This window comes from Orycteropus afer, unplaced genomic scaffold, assembly GCF_000298275.1.
Source record: "Orycteropus afer afer isolate SDZICR_OR568_19922 unplaced genomic scaffold, OryAfe1.0 scaffold00141, whole genome shotgun sequence".
Lineage (NCBI taxonomy): Eukaryota > Metazoa > Chordata > Mammalia > Tubulidentata > Orycteropodidae > Orycteropus > Orycteropus afer.
This window is the reverse complement of record NW_006921728.1, coordinates 6,823,730-6,843,249: the sequence shown is the minus strand read 5'-3', so window position 1 is coordinate 6,843,249 and position 19,520 is coordinate 6,823,730. Positions and strand designations below refer to the sequence as shown.

The following is a 19,520-nucleotide window of genomic DNA, read 5'->3' as shown; positions in this document are numbered from 1 at the left end:
CCACCCTATATTTTTCCTATAAAAATGTAATAGTAGGAGAGCACGGGGTCTTTTGCCCAAACCGCTGTGTCGGTGTAAGCTGAGACCCTAGCTCGAGCTAGCTAATAAACTTTCCTTTTGCTTTTGCATTATCGAGTCAGTGGTAGCTTCCTTACACCGATACTCCTTTCAGGACCTGAGTCCAACATTTTGATGGTGAAAAAATCATCTCTTCAATAAATGATGCTGGGATAACTAGATCTACAGATATAAAAGAATGAAGTAAGACCTTTACTTCACACTATATACAAAAATTAATTCAAAATGCATCAACGATCTAAATATAAAAACTGAAACTGAAATTCTTAGAGGTAAATACCTAGCTAAAACTTCAAGACCTTATTTTTCATACTAGATTCTTAGATATGACACAAAAGAATGAGTAACAAAATGTGAATAAATAAATCAGACTTACCAAAATAAACATGTTTTGTACATCAAATAACTTTTGATGAAGAGACCATGTTTAGGATGGAAGAAAATACTTGGGAAACATATCTGATACCAGTTTAATATCTAAAATATAAAGAACTTCTATAATTCAACAACAACCAAAAAAAAACCAAAAAAACTCAATTAAAAAAAAAAGGGCAAAGGACTTAAATAGACGTTTCTCTAAACAAGATATACAATGGCCAAGAAACACATGAAATGATGCACTATGTCATTAGTCATTACACGACCACATGCTAGTACAGTCAAGTTGCTTCTGACTTGTGAAAGTACAGGCTATGTGTCAACTTGGCTGGGGAATGATTCTTACTGGTTTAGCAATTACGATGTAGTCATCACCCATGATGAGATATGATAATGTAATCACCTCCATAATGAGATCTCCTACGTGCAGCCAATCAGTTGAAAGGAACTTTCCTCAGGGTGTGGCGTGTTTCCAATATATATGGATGTTCTGACAAAAAGCTCTTTGGCTTTTTGCTCAATCTGGATCCTGCATCTGGCTCATCATCAACTGACCTCCATCTAGTTTTCTGGACTTGAACCAGCAGCCTGCTATAATTCCTGCTGATCTTAAAACTGTTGCCTTTGCAGGCTGCAAGTGGCCTGCCATCTTACCTACTGAGCTTGGATTCATCAGCCTCCCCAGCCAACAGCCTGCTGTACTGCCTGCCAATCTTGGGTCCATCAGCCCCCTGAAGCTATGTGAGTCAGCAGAAGCCTGGAGCATGACATCTGACCCATGGATTTGGAACTTGCCAGCCTCTACAATTGTGTCAGCCATTTCCTTGAGATAAATTTCTTCCTCTCTCTCTCTCATTCTCTTTATATATATATAAAAATGCTTCACTGGTTTTGCTTCTCTAGAGAACACAGCCTAACACATTTGGTATGGAGAGTGGTTCTAGAGAAGCAAAATCATAAAGATGAGTTTTCTAAATTGTTTCTAAAGTCTGATTGGTATTAAAGGCACTGGTGTCTCTGCTTCCATTAGTGAAGAGGGCACTGATCATCCTTGACATGAAATGGCAATATTAATAACCAAAATGTCACCATAAATAGATCAAGTATTGGTGAGAAATGAGACTCTGGTGATTGCATGTCTGATACTTTTCTGAAATGCTGTCACAATGAGAAGTATAAGGAAGCTAGTTGATTGGTCCTATTTATACTAGACAAAGTCATAAAAGAAAGAGATGAGCTCAGGACTTTGGAGTCACAGCTCAAGTCCCACGTAAAAGACCTCAATGTTTCCACTTCTGCCCTGAAAGAATACTTTTTCTCTTGTAGTAAAAGAGCTGATTTGCTGAAAACCAAACCCAGCGTCTTATCATAAGAGTGGCAGAATTACAAAGCCATTTGAATTGCCAACTTCAATGAATGATGACTGAAGTTAAAATGAGGGCATTAATTGGGATCAAACAGGATCCTGAAACTTGGGATGGGGACATAGGAGCAGATAGTAGGAAGATGAGGACACTGAATCCCTAAATTTCTTTTAATCACTCCTACCAGAAGTTCCAGCCCTCTTACTCCCATTTAATGAGACCAAATCAGCAGTACCAGATGAGTCCTTGCCTGAGATATCATCCATGTCTGCACCTAGGCATTGTCTAGGGCAATCAATGTCTGAGCCAGATGCTTTACTAGACACTGATGAATGTTTCCAGGAACCACCCCACTACCCACCATTGCTTCTAGACCTATAACTAGATGTAAGCCCCAATGAGCCCCAAAGGGTGAAGTACAAGGTTTGACCCAGAAAGAGGTATGCTACACTCCAAATGAACTGCTTGATTTTTCTAATATGTACCAACAGAAACTTTTGGAATATGTGTGGGAATGATTATTAAGGTTGTGGAATAATGGCACAAGGAACATGTTGGATCAGACTGAATTGATTGATTTGGGCCCACTAAGCACAGATTCTTCACTCAAGGTTTCACTTTGAAAAGTTAGGAAAGGATCTAATAGTTTACTTGGTTGGTTTACTTGACAATAGATTATGCAGTGGCTTACACTAAGTCAAGATGAATATTTGACCTACCTTGGTATAATGTAGAATGTATCCACAGGCTGAGGGAAATTGCCATGATAGAGTGGATTTATCAGATTAGACCCATAGACCCATACATGAAGTGTGGGGAGAACATATTTTTTACCCAACAGTGAGAAATAAATTTGTGAGTCAGTGTCCTTGAAGACTGCTGTGATTGCTAGTTTATGTAAGTCAGATTTGACAATGGGACCTGGCCTAATTGAGTTAAGACACCTGACTACAATGAGACTGATTAGACACTGTAGTGGTTGAAGGCCAAGTGGCACCACTTCATCAACAAAAATTACTGAGTGTGATTACCATAATGGACAGCAGAGTCAAAGCAGTATTCAGGACAATTTGACTGTATAGACTTAGGTGCTGGCTACTTAGGCATGGTGTCCCAAGGGGGTGAAACAGATGGGAAAGCTACTAAATATTTACTTGATCTATACAAGCAGAAGAATTCTAGGTCAAATGAATAGCAGTCTATTTTGAATCATCAGAATATAAAGTTATGGCCCCTTAATCAATCCCAGACTTGAGACAGTTTACAGACCCACAGTCCCTTGAAAAAAGGGGAGGTCATGTCCCCTTGAGGAAGCACCTCAACACACTGGAAAAAGAAAATTTATACTGTTAATCCTTCTCCCAGTCTTTCCCCAAAGGAAAGTATCTATAGACTTTTCAGGGATTCCTGGACACTGGCTCTGAATTGACATTAATTTCAGGAGGCCTAAACATCACTGTGGCCCCCTAGTCAGTACTACACTCCAAAAGAACTGCTTGATTTTTCTAATATGTACCAACAGAAACTTCTGGAATATGTGTGGGAATGATTATTAAGGTTGTGGGATAATGGCACAAGGAACATGTTGGATCAGACTGAATTTGAGGTCAAGTTATTGATGGAGTCTTAGCTAAAGTCCCTCTCACAGCAGATCCAGCTATTCCCTGAACCCATCCTATACTGATTTCCCCAGTTCCCAAATGAATAACTAGAACAGATATACTTAGCAACTGGAAGAGCCCCCACACTGGGTCCCTAATATGCAGAGGAAGGGCTACTATGGTGGTAAATAACACGTGTAAGCTATTAGAACTGCCTCAATTTAGGAAAATAGTAAACCAAAATTAAAATCACATTCCTGGATAGACTGCAGAGATTAGAGCCACCATCAAAGACATGAATGATGCAGGGATAGTGATTCCCACCACAACCCCATTTAACTCATCTATTTGGCCTGTGCAAAAACCAAATGGATCTTGGAGAATGATGGATTGTTTTAAACTTAACCAAGTGGTGACTCTAATTGCAGCTCCTTTTCTAGATGTGGTTTCACTGCTTGAGCAAATTAATACATCTTCCGGTACCTGGCCTGCAGCTACTGATACAGTCAATGTTTTTGCTTAATTTTGGTTTCAAAAGACCACCAGAAGTAGTGTGTGTTCAGTTGGCAAGGATGGCAATACACCTGCACTGCCATACCTCAAAAGGATTATCAATTCTCCAGCACTATGTCAGAAATTTAGTCTGCAGGGACCTTGATCCTCTTTCCCTACCAAAAGACATCACAGTGGTCTGTTAAATTGATGACATTATGCAGATTGGACCTAGTAAGGAAGAAGAATCAATGACTCTGAACTTACTGGTTAAGATATGTGTATGGTACAAAAATAAATAAAACACTGCCATCAAGTCAATTCCAACTCTTAGAGCCCCTATAAGACAAAGTAGGACTGTCTAATAGGGTTTCCACGGCTGTAAGTCTTTACAGAAGCAGAATGCCTCATCTTTCCACCATGGAGCAGCTGGTGAATTTGAACCACCAATTTTTTGGTTAGCAGCCAAATGCCTTAACCACTACACCACCAGATCTCCTTCTTTGCATGCTAGATGGTAGGAAATTAACTCAAAAAAAAAAAAAAAAAATTCAAACACCTTCCATCTCAGTAAAATTTCCAGGAGTCCAGTGGTGTGGGGCATGTTGAGATATTCCTACTACAGTGAAGGATAAGTTATTGCATCTGGCCTCTCCTACAACTGAAAATAAGGCATAATGCCTGGTGGGCCTCTTTGGATTTTGGAGGCAACATATCCTTCACTTGGGTGTGCTACTCCAGCCTATATATTAAGTGACTAGAAAAGCTGCTAGTTTTGAGTGGGGCCCAGAATAAAAGAAGGCTCTGCAACAGGTTCAGGCTGCTGTGCAAGCCACTGTGTCACTTGGCCATATGATCCAGCTGATCCAATGGTACTTGAAGTTGTCAGTGGCAGATGAGATACTGTTTTGAGTCTTTGGCAGGCCTCTATTCATGAATCACAGCATAGCCCCTCAGGGTTTTGTGACAAAGCCCTGCCATCCTCTATAGGTAACTATTATCCTTTTGAGAAAAACCTTTTGGGTTGTTACTGGACCTTAGTAGAGACCGAGCAACTAACCATGGGCCACCAAGTCACCAGGTGGCCTGAGCTGCCCATCATGAAGCTGTTGTTGCCTGATCCACAGAGTCATCAAGTTGGACATGCACAGCAGCACTCTATCATTAAATGTAGTATATAAGAGATCAGGCTCAAGCAGGACCTGAAGGCACAAGTAAGTTGCATGAGCAAGTGGCCCAAATGTCCATGTTCTCCACTCCAGTCACAGTACCTTCCCTCTCCCAGTCTGCACCTATGGCTGGTGGGGAGTTCCTTAGGATCAGCTAAAGGAAGAAAAAAAACTTGTGCCTGATTTACAGAAGGTTCTGCATGACATGAAGCCACCACTTGAAAGTAGACAGCAGCACCACTGCAGCACCTTTCTGGGACCTCCCAAAAGGATAGCAGTAAAGGGAAATCCTCCCAATGGGCAGAGCTTTGAGCAGTGCACCTGGTTTTTCACTTTTCTTGGAAGGAGAAATGGCCAGATGTTCAACTGTATACTTATTTATGAGCAGTGGCTAATGGTTTGCCTGGATGGTCAGGGACTTGGAAGGAAAATTTGGTAACAAGGAGGTATGGGAAAGAGGTATGTGGATAGACTTCTTTGAATGGGCCAAAGATACGTATCTCACATGAATGCTCACCAAAGGGTGACCCCAGCAGAGGAGTATTTTAACAATCAAGTGGATAGGATGGCACATTCTACAGAAACAAGTCATCCTGTTTTCCCAGCCACTCTTATTATTGCCCAATGGGCTCATGAACACAGTGGGCATGGTAGCAGGGATGGTAGTTATGCATGGCTCAGCAAAATGCACTTCCACTCACCAAGGCCAACTTGGTTACAACCACTGCTGAGAGTCCAATCTGCCAGAAGCACAGACAAACACTGAGCCCATGATATAGAACCATTCTTTTAGGCGATCAACCAGAAACCTGGCAGCAGGATGATTACACTGTACCACTTCCATCATGGAAAGGGCAGCATTTTGTTCTTACTGGAAAAGACCCTTACCCTGGACATGGATTTGCCTTCCCTGAACACAATGCTTCTGCCAAAACTACCATCCATGGACTTACAGCATTGCTGAGGATCAAGCAATTCACTTCACAGCAAATGAAGTGTAGCACTGGGTGCCTGCTCATGGAATTCACTGCCCTTACCATGTTCCCCAACATGGTCCCCAAGCAGCTGGCTGGCAGTGATGATGGAATTAAGGTGCCAGCTAAGTGGCAATATCTTGCATGGTTGGGGCAATGTTCTCCAGGAGGCTAAACCAGTGCCCAATATATGGTGCTGGTTCCTCAAAAGCTAGGATTCACCACTCCAAGAATGAAGGGATGGAAATGGGAGTGGAACCATTCACTATTATCTGCAGTGATCCACTTGTAGAATTTTTACTTCCTGTCCCTGTGACCCCATGCTCTGCAGGTTGGGAGCTCTTAGTTCCAAAGAGAGGAATACTCCTACCTAGAGACACAAAACTGATTCCACTGAACTGGAAGCTAAGAATGTGACCTGGCCACTTCGAGCTCCACATACCTCTGGATCAACAGAGAAAGAAAGGAGCTACAGTACTGGCTGATGTGACTGATCCTGATTACCAAGGGGAAATCAGATTGATATTACATAATGGAGGTACAGAAGAGTGTGTCTGGAATACAGGAGATACTTTAGATTATCTCTTAGTACTACCATGCCCTGTGATTAAAGTCAGTGGAAAACTATAGCAACCCAATTCAAACATGAAGACTAATGGCCCAGAACCTTCAGGGCCCACCAGTCAAAGAACCAAGACCAGTTGAGGTTCTTTCTGAGAGCAAAGGGAGTACAGAATTGGTAGTGGAAGAAAGTACTTCTAAATACTAACTACGACCATGTGATCAGTTGCAGAAATAAGGACTGTGATTATGATTATTATTTCTTCCTCATATGTATGCATCAAATATTTTTGTTTTCCCCCATGAAATATAATATGCAAATGGGGCTGCAAAAAGGGCACAGGGGCAGCATCTGACCTCCTGTAACTTCACAAGGGAGAAGGAGGATCAAGATGAACATCAACAACCCAAAGTTGATACCTATGAGGTGGAGGTCAGACACACTGCCACCTCCAACCTTCTTCCCAATTCTGAAACCAACTTTCCCTCCCATAGCACCCTCTACTTCTCTGCTGGGTTTGATAATTGATTGTAATAGCCACACAAAATTCACAGACAATAAGATTATGTAGTTTATTAGAAAAGTAACAGGTTACAATTTAGTACCAGAAATGACTCAGGATACATTTATTTAATCAAGACAGCTTTTTCTCAGCCATACTACAGGCACACTACTCCCTGGCCTCAGCCCTTAGAATTGTGCAATCCCCATGTTAGGGCTCCTTATACCTTATTTGCACAGGCTCATTCCTACAAGGGTGTCATGTATCTTATTTACATTATTAGTAAGCTATCCAATCCCCTTGGTGGGCCACAAGCACCTCATATTTGCATAGTCTCAAGCCATTCATCTGGTGGAAGTCAGAAAGACCATGGTTAGAAGAGCCATATCAGGTAATTCACTGCACCACAGACCACACCCTAGCTCTTCTAGCCATTGGCCCTTTCATACTTGAAAGATTAATTTCCCTTTCCCATTCATTTTAAGTAAAAAACACAACCATGAAAGCATGTAAGGCAGCCATTTCATGCCTTTATCTCTCCTCATTTTAGATAGCCAATTTCTAAATTATCCATCTCTACCAAACCAGTACTCTGAGAAGACAAGCATGTTACTTGATCTGAAGAATCTTCTGTTACAGTTGGAACTTTGAGCATCTGCGGCCATAAGTCAAGTACAATTCAGAGCAAACCATCAAACTGTAGCACTTTACATTAGCTCACAGTGTCAAACATCTTTCTCTTCATTCCACTGGGTTCTGGTCAGCTCCCCCCTAGCCATCCAACGTAAGCTAATGTGTATTAGCTATAAGCTTGGGAGTTCACACACACCCCTGCACTTCAGACCAGCCAGCCCTCCCTCTCTCATCCCCAGCCTCAAAAGACTAGATCAACTGGTGCCAAACTCAGCCTGTTTCTTCACTGCTGCACCTCCCCCACTTCCACTAAGTGGACCCAGGCGGTCCTCAAGAGCAGCATGGCAGGCTGTCTACTCACCATCTCCTTTTAACTTTTAGTCCTGGAAGGCATTCTTCTAACAGCAATGACTTTTCCCCGCCTTGATGTACCCAAAGAGAAACCTCTTGCTCAAAATTAAAAAAAAAGAGTCATTTTTTTCCCCCATAGGTCTTTCCTTCAAATGCAAATCTCCTATTGGAGGCTTGCTGACAGAGTGGGTTGCCTTGCTGGGTACCTAGTGGTGGAGCTAAAAGAGCTTTGCAACATTTGCCTGAGTAGGGCAAGGCCAAGAGGCTAAGGGCAGAGAGAAGTATGCCCGAGGCACAGCTGAGAAAAAACTGTCCTGATTAAAGAACTGTATCTTGGGTCATTACTGGTCCTGCATTGCAACCTATTACTTCCCTAATTACCCCCATAATTGTGAGTGTTGTCTGTGAGTTCTGTGTGGATACTGCAATAAATTATCAAATATGGCAAAGAAGTAGAGAGTGCCATGGGAGGGACCATGGGTATCAGAATTGGAAAGAAAGAGATGGCAGCAAGTCTAACCTCCACATCATAGGAATCAACCTTGTGCTGTTGAACGTAATCTTTCTTCCCTTTGTGAGGTTGGATCACACCCCCATCCCATTTTTTCCAGAGTCTAATTTGTTTTCAGTTGTATGTGTATTAGTTGCAGCATGTTAAGTGCAAGTAGACTTTGTAATTGTTTTTATTTAGAGACTCTGTATGGTACAACGAGATGTGTACAGGTGCCAAGTTGACGAGGGGTGGACTCTGATAGTTAAGGTTGTGTGTCAACTTGGCTGGGCCATGATTCTCAGTGGTTTAGTAGTTATGATGTAGTCATCCCCTACAATGAGATCTTATATAATGTAATTATCTCCACGATGAAATCTGCTTTGAACAGCCAATCAAGTGAAAGGGAGTTTCCTCAGAGGCGTAGCCTGCTTCCAGTATATATGGACATTCTGGCAAAACTCTCTGAATCCTGCATCCAGCTCTTCATCATCTGATCTCTGGTTCTTTGTACTTGAACAGCAGCCTGTCATATTACCTAATGATCTTGGGATTTTTGCCTTCACAGCCTGTGAGCTAGCAGCCTGCCTTCTTACCTGCTGATCTTGGATTTGTCAGCTTCTACAGCCAGCAGCCTGCTATATTGCCTACCGATCTTGGATCCATCAGCCCCTGCAGTTATGTGAGTCAGGAGAAGCATCAAGTGTGACATCTGACCCATGGACTTGGGATTTACCAGCCTCTACTCTTATAACTGTATGAGCCATTTCCTGAGATAAATCTCTCTTTCTCCACTTGTACACACACACACACACACACACACAGAGTCAGAGAGACGGACACACACATATGTATATGTAAGCTTCACTGGTTTTGCTTCTCTAGAGAACCCGTTAACTCTGTGTGTTGCAGAACAGAACTGTGCTCCACAGGGTTTTCAATGGCTGATTTTTCAGTAGATCTCCAGGCATTTCTACCAAGATGCCTCTGGGTAGACTTTAACCTCCAAGCTTTAACTTAGCAGCTGAGCACATTAACCATTTTTACCACCAAGGGACTCTTGTATTTCTCAAATGGCATTTTCATTTATTAAGTACTTTTTAGGATCTTAAGGCAGAACAAATATTGACAAATCATGTATACAAAGTACATGTGTCCCATACACATCATTAATAAACTACAGCAATATTTCCAAACAGCTAAGAAGCATAATTCTCAAAATTCAAGCTTCCTTATTTGAAAGTATTAGGAGTTAGCAACATGGCAATGGATATTCTTGAAAGAGACTAAAATAAAAATCAATTCTATCTGCCTTGCCTCTAATTACAACTATATTAATGTACTGCAAAAGTAGAGCTAAGTTTTAATATTTTCCCTCTTGATAGATGACTGCTGAAAAGATTTCTACCAAACAATGTACGGAGTTAAATAAATAAGAAAATGTTAATTGGAAAGTGTGTTTCCCATGTTTCTTTTTTTAAAAGCCCCATAAAATATATTTTATCTAAAAGTTTTGCTTCCATAGTATCAATAACATTACTATGTATCTGAAATTTTCTGTTTTCAAAAAAAGTTGTCTCTTTTTCATAACAATGTTATTTCATATAAACTTTCATCTCACCTGGCCAGTTCTTTAATTAAGTTTGCAATGCGTCTTTTGTCTTCAAGGCATAAATCCTTCAATGATGCACTCTTTATTCCTTCCCTAAGGAAATTCTAAAACAACAATAAAAACTTTTGGTTAAATTTTGCTGAACAGAAAAATTTTAAGTCTTCCCAAGAAATAAATCTTAAAATAAATATAAAAGATATCTGGCATGATATCTACTAGTTTCATTTAAACCTACTGTGAACTGAGTCGGATCTGACTCCACAGCAGTGGTTGCGTTGCCTTGTTGCATGAATTCAAAACAGTATAAGGAACTGACTGCTCAGTGGGGGACACAACGGAATTTACACAGAAAAGTACACAGGTAAAAAACTCAAAGGCAGAGCTATCCTTGCTTAAATATTAGGGAATATTAGGGAAACAGCCTTCTCTTCATGAATATCCCCCAAACAATACCTAATAGAAGATACTGAGACCCAATTTCAGGAATATTTCTTATACCATATCCCTGGCTGCTTAAGGGTATAATAAAGTTGGCAGCAGAGGTATTCAAAGGATTCAAAACATTCTAAAGTTCATTCTAAAGGGCACTAAATCAAAGGGCAATAATAATGATAAAAAACCAAATCCACTGCCAGAGTCAATTCCAACTCATAGCAACCCCCATTGGGTTTCTGAGGTGCTAAATCTTTAGGGAAGAAGAGTGCCCAGTTTTCCTTACATGGAGTGGCTGGTGGAGCCAGAGCTCCTTATAATAACAACACCTAACTTCTGTAGAGGAGCTCTGGTAGTGTAGTGCCTAAGGCATTTGACTGCTAATCAGAAGGATGGTAGTTCACACCCACCAGCCACCCCTTGGAAAGAAGGGAAGGAAGGTTAGGCAATCTATTTCCGTAGAAATACCGCCTCCAAACCCAAGGAGGGGTTGCTATGAGTCAGGTGCGACTGGACAGCACATAACAACAACTTCCGTAGACATACTGCCTCGGAAACCCGAGGAAGGGGCCCTATGAGTCAAATCAACTTGACAGCACTGAGTTTGGTTCAGTTTGGTTAATACTTATATCTAGTGTTTGATGCAGGAGCTCTGTTAGCATAGTGCCTAAGGCACTTGACTGCTAGCCAGAGGGCTGGTGGTTCAAACCCATCAGCCACTTCTCGGAAGGAAGGCTGGGCAATCTACTTCCATAGTGACACCACCTCGGAAACCCAAGGAGGGGTCACTATGAGTCGGGTCCGACTTGATGGCACATAACAGCAACAGACTTTGATGCATGCCAGCAAAGCATTTCACACACATTAACCCATTTCCACAAATGTCTATAAATTAGAGAATAAACTATAGGACACTTATGCAATGGAATTTTATAGGTACTTCATGTTAAGCTACTGACTTTCACCTTCAAACCCACACATCCATGCTTTTTTGTGTGTGATGCTGAGACTGAGCCTCTGGAAACCTCATTTTTCCTTTGCCTCTTGACTCTCCATAAAACTCTCCCAATAGAAAGAACTAAGAGGAGACTAGAATCTATTAGAGGTAGAGAAGAGACACATTCTTTCCTGTTTGCTTCCTGTGCCTGTTAGTATCATTGCTATCAGAGTTCTACTCTCTGGGCAAGACTGGTTGACTCCAGTTTGCAATTTTTCCAGCACTCACAAAACCAGCCTTTATCAAGTCTCCTTGAGAAGAGCAGTAGAGCAATACCAGCCAGACTGATACACCCATCATCAGAGGTTCAAATTCCTCTAAGGACCTCTACTCCAAGCTTCTATGTGTAAAAAATTCCAACTTGTTCCTTCTGTTCTCCCAGCACTAAAAGTGATAGCTGTTTTGCACAGTTTTTATATGATAATTATGAGTTTTCTTTTTGACTTTTCAGTTCTCCAGTCCTTATTTACCATTTCTTTATATTAAGTAGGAGCTCTGGTAGCACACTGCCTAAGGCATTTGACTGCTAACCAGAAGGCTGGCAATTCAAACCCACCAGCCACTCCACACAAGGAAGACAAGGCAATCTGCTTCTGTAGAGATACTGCCTTGGAAACCCAAGGAGGGGTCGCCATGAGTCAGAATAAACTTGATGGCAGTGAGTTTGAGGGTTTTTTTTTTTTTTTTCTTATATTCCAAAAAAAGCCAATCTCACTGCCGTGGAGTTGGATCCAACTCATAGCGACCCTTCCTTGGGTTTCCGAGGAGGTATCACTATGGAAGTAGATTGCCCAATCTTCCTTCTGAGGAGTGGCTGGTGGGTCTGAACTGCCAGCCTACTGGTTAGCAGTCAAATGCCTTAGGCACTACACCACTAGAGCTCTTTGCTCTGAGAATTGAGGTTATTAAGTATTATCAATTGAGAATTTTAAGTATTCTCAATTAAATTAACTGAATAAACTCTGACAAACTATACATCAGTTAAAAGAAACTATATTTAGCTACATACAACATAAATGAATTTCAAGAAAAAAAAAAGTTAAGCAAAAATGCCTATCACACATTACATACTATGTGACCTCAAAAAGTTATAAATACATATAAAATCAAATATATTTGTTTAAAGACAAATATATCTTTACATATATAGAACAGGGGTTGGCAATCTATGACCTGGAAGCAAAATCTAGTCCATGGCTTGTTTTTGTAAATAAAGTTTTATTGAAACGAAGCCACATTCATTTATTTAAACATTATCTATGGCATTTTTCACACAACAATGGCAGAGACAGAAAATGTGTGGCCCACAAAGCCTAAAATATTTACTATATGGCCCTTTACAAATAGGTTTGCCAATGCCTAATACAGAAAAACAAAAAAAGAGTGATAAAAACAAAATTTAGGATAGGGATTACCAGAGAGAAAGATACAACAATGGAAGAACATACTTCCACAGTAATTTGACTGACAACAGTGGTATCAAAGCAGTTCAAAAGGGGAAAGGAAGTCTTTTCAATAAATGATGCTAGACCAACAGGCTATCAGAGTAAGAAAAAATGAACAAAGATCCTTAATTAACACCATATGTAAGTATTAATTCCTGATATCACATGCAGGTAAAATCTTACTGAAGATTATTCAAACACAGCTGCAGCAGTTTATTGACAGAGAGCTTCCAGAAAAGCAAGATGGATTCAGAAGAGGACATAAAATGAGGGATATCATTACTGATGTCAGATGGATCTTAGTTGAAAGCAAAGAATTCCCGAAAGATGTTTACTTATGCTTTATTGACTATGCAAAAGCATTTGCTTGTGTGAATCATAACAAATTGTGGATAATACTGAGAAGAATGGGAATTCCAGAACACTTGATTGTAGTCACGAGAAACCTGTATACAGATCAAGAGGCTGTCATTCAAATAGAACAAGGGCATACTGCATGGTTCAAAATCAAGAAGGGAGTGTGTCAAGGCTGTATCCTTTCACCACACTTATTCAACTTGTATGCTGAGCAAATAATCCAAGAAGCCAGATTACATGAAAAAGAACGTGGCATCAGGATTGGAGGAAGACTCATTAACAACCTGAGATATGCAGATGACACAACTTTGCTTGCTAAAAGTGAGGATGACTTGAAGCACTTACTGATGAAGATTAAAGACTACAGTCTGCAATGTGGTTTACATCTCAATATACAGAAAACAAAAATTCTCACAACTGGTCCAATAAATAGCTTCACTATGGATGGAGAAAAGATTGAAGTAGTCAAGGACTTCCTATTACTTGGTTCTACAATCAACACCAATGGAAGCAGCAGTCCAGAAATCAGATGTATTGTATTGGGCAAATCTGCTGCAAAAGACCTCTTTCAAGTGATGAAGAGCAAAGATGTCTCCTTGAAGACTAAGGTGTGCCTAACCCAAGCCATAGCATTTTTAATTATCTCTTATTCAAGTGAGAGCTGGACAATGAATAAGGAAGACCAAAGAAGAGTTGATGCTTTTGAGTTGTGGTGTTGGAGAACGCTAAGAGTACCATGGACTGCTAAAAGGACTAACAAATAAGTCCTGGAAAAAGTGCAGCCAGATGATCCCTGGAAGGGAGAATGGCCAGACTTCGCCTCACCTACTTTGGTCGTGTTGTCAGAAGGAACCATTCCCTAGAGAAGGATATCATGCTTGGTAAAGTGGAGGGTCAATGAAGAAGGGGAAGGCCCTCAACGAGATGGATAGACACAGTGGCTGCAACTATGGGCTCAGGTATAGCAAGGATCGTGAGGCTGTCACAGGATTGGGCAGGGTTTCGTTCTACTGTGCGTAGTGTCATATGAGTCAGGGACAACTCGACATCCCCTAACAACAACAACGTAAGAAACTGAAACACTGAACATGTTAAGTCAAGACATAGAAGATGAAAGAAGAAAAAAAATCCAAACTGAACTTCTAAAAATAAAACCACAATATCTTAAATGAAAATTGTAATGATTGAGATTAATGGCAGATTAACCATTGCAGAAGAAAAGATTAACAAATCTGAAAGCATAATAATACAAACTATCCAAAAATAAACACACACACACACACACACATACAAAAGGAATAGAACCAGAGAATTGTGGAGTAACCTCAATTGTGTGTAACTGGACTCAACAAAAAGAGCGGGAGCAGGACAGAAAAAATATCTGAAGTAGTAATGGCCAAAATTTTTCCAATTTGACGAAAACCATAAACTTACAAATTCAAAAATCTCAACAAACCCCAAGTAAAAATCATGTAGAAACCCCACGCACATTATAATTAACTGCTTCAAACTAGTGATAAAGGGAAATTCTTAAAAGCAACTAGAGAATAAATTTTAAGAAACACTAAATAGAGCAGAATAAAAATAAGAATGACAACAGACTTCTTCAAAACAGTGCAAACCAGACAACAGTGCAGCAACATGTTGTTAGAGTACTGAAAGAAAAAATTATGAAATCAAAATTTTATAAGCAATAAAAGTATCTTTCAAAAACAAAGGTGACATAAAAGATAAAAAGAATGCATTATCAGCATATGCACACTATAATTATATTAAAAGAAGTTCTTTAGGCTGAAGGAAAATAATATGAAATAGAAATCAGATGTAGACAAAAGAATTTTAAAGAACACCAGAAATGGTAACTATATGAGTAAACCTAAAAAATTTTTGTCATATTTAAAAATTTATTTAACAGAAAATTGAAATAAAAGGCATTCAGATTGGAAAGGAAGAAGTAAAACTATGTCTACTTGCAGATGAAAAGGATCTTATACATAGAAAATCATAAGGGATCCAAACACAAAGAAAGCATTAAATAAGAACTAATAAATGCATACAGGCAGGCTTCAAGATACAAAACCAAAACAAAAAAAAAATCAATCTGAAAGCAAAATTAAGAAATCAATTCCATAACAATATAAAAAGAACAAAATAATTAGGAATAAATTGAACAAAACAAGTACAAAATTTGTACACTATAAAATAAAAATCATAGGTGAAAGAAAATAAAAAAGACCCAAATACATAAAAAGACATTCCATACTTCCCCAAAGTCACATTTCCTGATTGTACAACTTACTGCAAAGCTATAGTAATCAAGACAGTGAAACACTGGTTTAAGGATAGAAATACAAAATAAATGGAAAATAATTGAAAGACCAGAAATAAACCCTTACATTTATTGGCAAGATTTTCAACAAGGGTGACAAGATCATTCAATGGGAAAAGAATAGTCCTTTTAACAAAGGTAGTTGGGACAACTAAATATCCACATGCAACAAATTAAACTGGACAACTAACTGACATATTATACAAAAATTACTGCAGACTAGGTCACTAACCTAAATATAAGAGCTAACACTTTAAAACTCTTACAAAAACTTAGGCAAAAATCTCTGTGACCTTAGATTAGGCAATGGTTTCTTAGATATGACAACAAAAATACTAACAACATAAGAAAAAAGAAAAATTGAACCTCAAATTAACACTTTCATGTCCCACATAACATCATTGAGAAAGTAAAAAGATAATCAATAGAAAGAAAAATTACTTGGAAAGCATTTAGCTGATAAGGGACTTTTATGTGGAGTATATAAAGAATTCTTACAACTCAACAACAAAAAGACAACTGAATTAAAAAGGATATGAATAAGCACTTATCCAAAGAAGATACACAAATGGTCAAGAAGCACATGAAAAGATGCTCATCATCACCACGGAAATACAAATCAAAATCTCAATGAAATACCATTTCCTACCTATTAAGATGCTATAATCAAAAAAGACAGGGAAAACAAGTGTTGGTGAGGATGGGGAGAAATTGGAAGCCTCATATATTGCTATTGGGAATACAAAATGGTGAACTCACTTTGAAAAAATTTGGCAGTTCCCCAAAAGGTTAAACATATGACCCAGTAATTTTATTTCTAGTTATACACCCAAGAGAAAATACATGTTCACAGTAAAATTTGCACATGAATGTCCATAGCCAAACAGTGGGAACAACCGAACTGACTATAAATAAAAGGATTAAAAAAAAATCACCGCCAAGGAGCCTATTCAACTCATAGAGACCCCTCCTTGGGTTTATGAGGCTGTATCTTTACAGAAGTAGATTGCTCAATCTTCCTTCTAAGTAATGGCTGGTGGGTTTGAACCGCCAGCCTTCTGGTTAGCAGTCAAATGCCTTAGGCACTATGCCACCAGAGCTCCTAGGATAGATAAACAAAAGGTGGTATATCCATAGAATGGAATATCAATCAGTCATAAAAAAGAATGATGTAATGATACAAAATGGGGAACCTTGAAATCATTATGCTAAGTGGAAGAAACCAGTTATTAAAGGCCACATATTATATGAGTCCATTTATATGAAATGTCCAGAACAAAGGAGTCTTCAGAGACAGAAAGTACATTAGTAGCTACTAGAGGCTAAGAGGACTAGAGATTGATTGGTGACTTCTATAGATATAAGGTTTCTTTTTGGGGTGATGAAATGCTCTGGAATTAGAGAGCAGGAATAGTGTTATCGCTCAGTGAATATTCTAAAAACTGCTGAATTGTAGCCTTTTAAACAGTGAATTTTATGGTATGTGAACTTTAACTCAATCTAAAAAAAAACTTGACTGTTTAAAGCAAAAGCAATAAAAATATTTCTAGGGGGTTAAGTGTAGAAGTAATAGGTATGACAACAGTATCACAAAATCAGGAGGCGATAAATGAAGTATATTGTTGAAAGGTCCTTACTATAGACGAAATGGAAAATTATCACTTGAAAATAGGTTGTGATAAGTTAAAGATGTATACAGTAACCCTTAAGAAGCCACCAAAATAACCCAACAAAGAGAGTTAATAACTCAACAAAATAGATAAAACAGAATCATAAAAAATATGGACTTAATCAAAAAGTAAAACAAATCATTAAAAAAAAAATTTCATTTTTGATAGGAACTGGCAAAGTAAACTATTCATATCCTGGTATGAAGTGGGTATACTGGGGTATGAAAGTAACACAAGTAGGTCCTTTGAGCTTATCATGGTTAAATCATGTAGATTACTAAACATAATCATTAGTAACAAACTAAACTTTGGAAATGTCCTCAAGAAAACAGGCCAAGGAGGATTCCAAGATGGCGGAATAGGCAGAAAGACTGCATAGACCCTCTTCAACAAAGAAAAGGGGAACAAATTAACTCAGGCACAGAAGATAATCCTAGACCCCTGAGCCTTGAAGGGAAGGATATAGAAGTGGACTAGCAGAATAATTTGCATGAAAATACCAGAAAAGGAGACATACGGAGCTGCGGTCTGGCAGCGATCCTGAGTGATTCTGACGGCACAGATAGCTTGGAGATTCCCAAGTGGTGGTAGGACCTAAGAATTAATCTAAAAATCAGCCCTTCTAGCCAGAGACTGCACGGAGGACTGCTCTGGTGTCTGTGGAATAAAAGGGGAAGCAGTGGTGAAGAGGAAGACAGGCTGAGCTGTGGACTTTTGCCTGTCCAGAGGGCTCCACCATTTTGAATGTTTACAAGTGGCTTGACCATTTTGGATATTTAAAGAGACAGCACTCGCCGAGATTCCAGGGGCTTAAGAACAAGTTCTGCTTGCCAGTAACCCCAAGGATACTTGGGACCTACACGAATGAAAAGGTGTGACATTCCTCTTATCACTCTTATACCCCACACCTGCTTGGTGAACAGAGGTGCAGCCATCCGCCACTCCCACCCACCTTCTGGGCCTGCAGGAACTCCATCCCAGTCTGTGTGCTCGGACAGAGCCTGGGTGTCCTACCCTGTCCACCACCGATTTTTTCTTTTTCTTTTTATTCTTTTTCTCTTTTTCCTGGTGTTTAGTTTGCTTGTATTTGTCCGTTTTAAAAATACTATTATTATTAATACATTTGTCCTTTTTACTATTATTCTTTATTCTTCCTCTCCCAGGTCCTAGTTTACAGCTTTTTATTCTTTTCCCTGTTCCTAGCTAAAATAAATTTTTTTTTTAATTTAAATTATTTTTTCCCCTTTTTTCTCATGGTTAACCCCATTCTTCGTTTTTCTTTTTGCATTTTTCCCATTTTTTTCTTCATTATATTGTGCCTCTACCATTTTTCTCTTAGTGCTCTATCCCCAGACATTGCAGGTTTTCTTGTTTCTTTTCCTTCTTCTTTTTTCCCTTTTTTTTTTTTTTTTGGTTACGTTGCTGTGTGATTACATGGTGTGTTTCTTCTCCGTGGGCTTTTAGTTTTTTGATGGTTATTCAATCATAATTTTTATCTAACTGAGTGGGAGACAGCAACAGTCCCCATAAGATACAACTACACCCACACATCCTGCAACTTCACTTACTGAGCGAGAGCTACCACCTCCTTCTCCACCAATGGCCCAATGAAAAAAAACCACCAAGCAGAGCCTGAATCACCCTTGGCTGCTCTTCACAAACAGTTAACAGAGATCTAAATTTAACACCACAATGTCTCGGAGACAAAAGACCATCACAGTCCACACAAAGAAGCAAGATAAAGTGGTAGAAACAAGGGAACAGGATACAGACCCAGAACACATCACTGAGGAAGAAGCGACATTGGAACTCTCTGATAAGGAATTCAAAAGAATTATATTTGGGTATCTCCAGAGGAATGAGAGACAGACCAAAGAAAACATAGAAAAAACCGTAAAAGAATTTTGGAAGAAAATACAAGAACAAAATGACAAAATAAATGAAAAATTAGAAATGATTCTAAATCTAAAGATAGAAATCAAGAATATTATTACTAAATTGTCAGAAATAGATAACACACTGGAAGGGCAAAGGAGTAGAACTGATGTGATGGAAGAGAGAATTAATGAGATTGAAGACAAATA

General features: G+C 39.2%; 1 protein-coding gene across 1 annotated transcript in view; it reads right to left on the bottom strand.

Annotated features, from left to right (window-relative positions):
• The window catches only part of KIAA1328 (KIAA1328 ortholog), a 500,809-nt gene that overhangs the window by 456,648 nt on the left and 24,641 nt on the right, over positions 1-19,520 (bottom strand). The window contains exon 4 of the mRNA XM_042781630.1: positions 10,216-10,310. Within this exon, the coding sequence (XP_042637564.1) occupies positions 10,216-10,310 (95 nt within the window). The remainder of the gene's footprint in view (positions 1-10,215; positions 10,311-19,520) is intronic.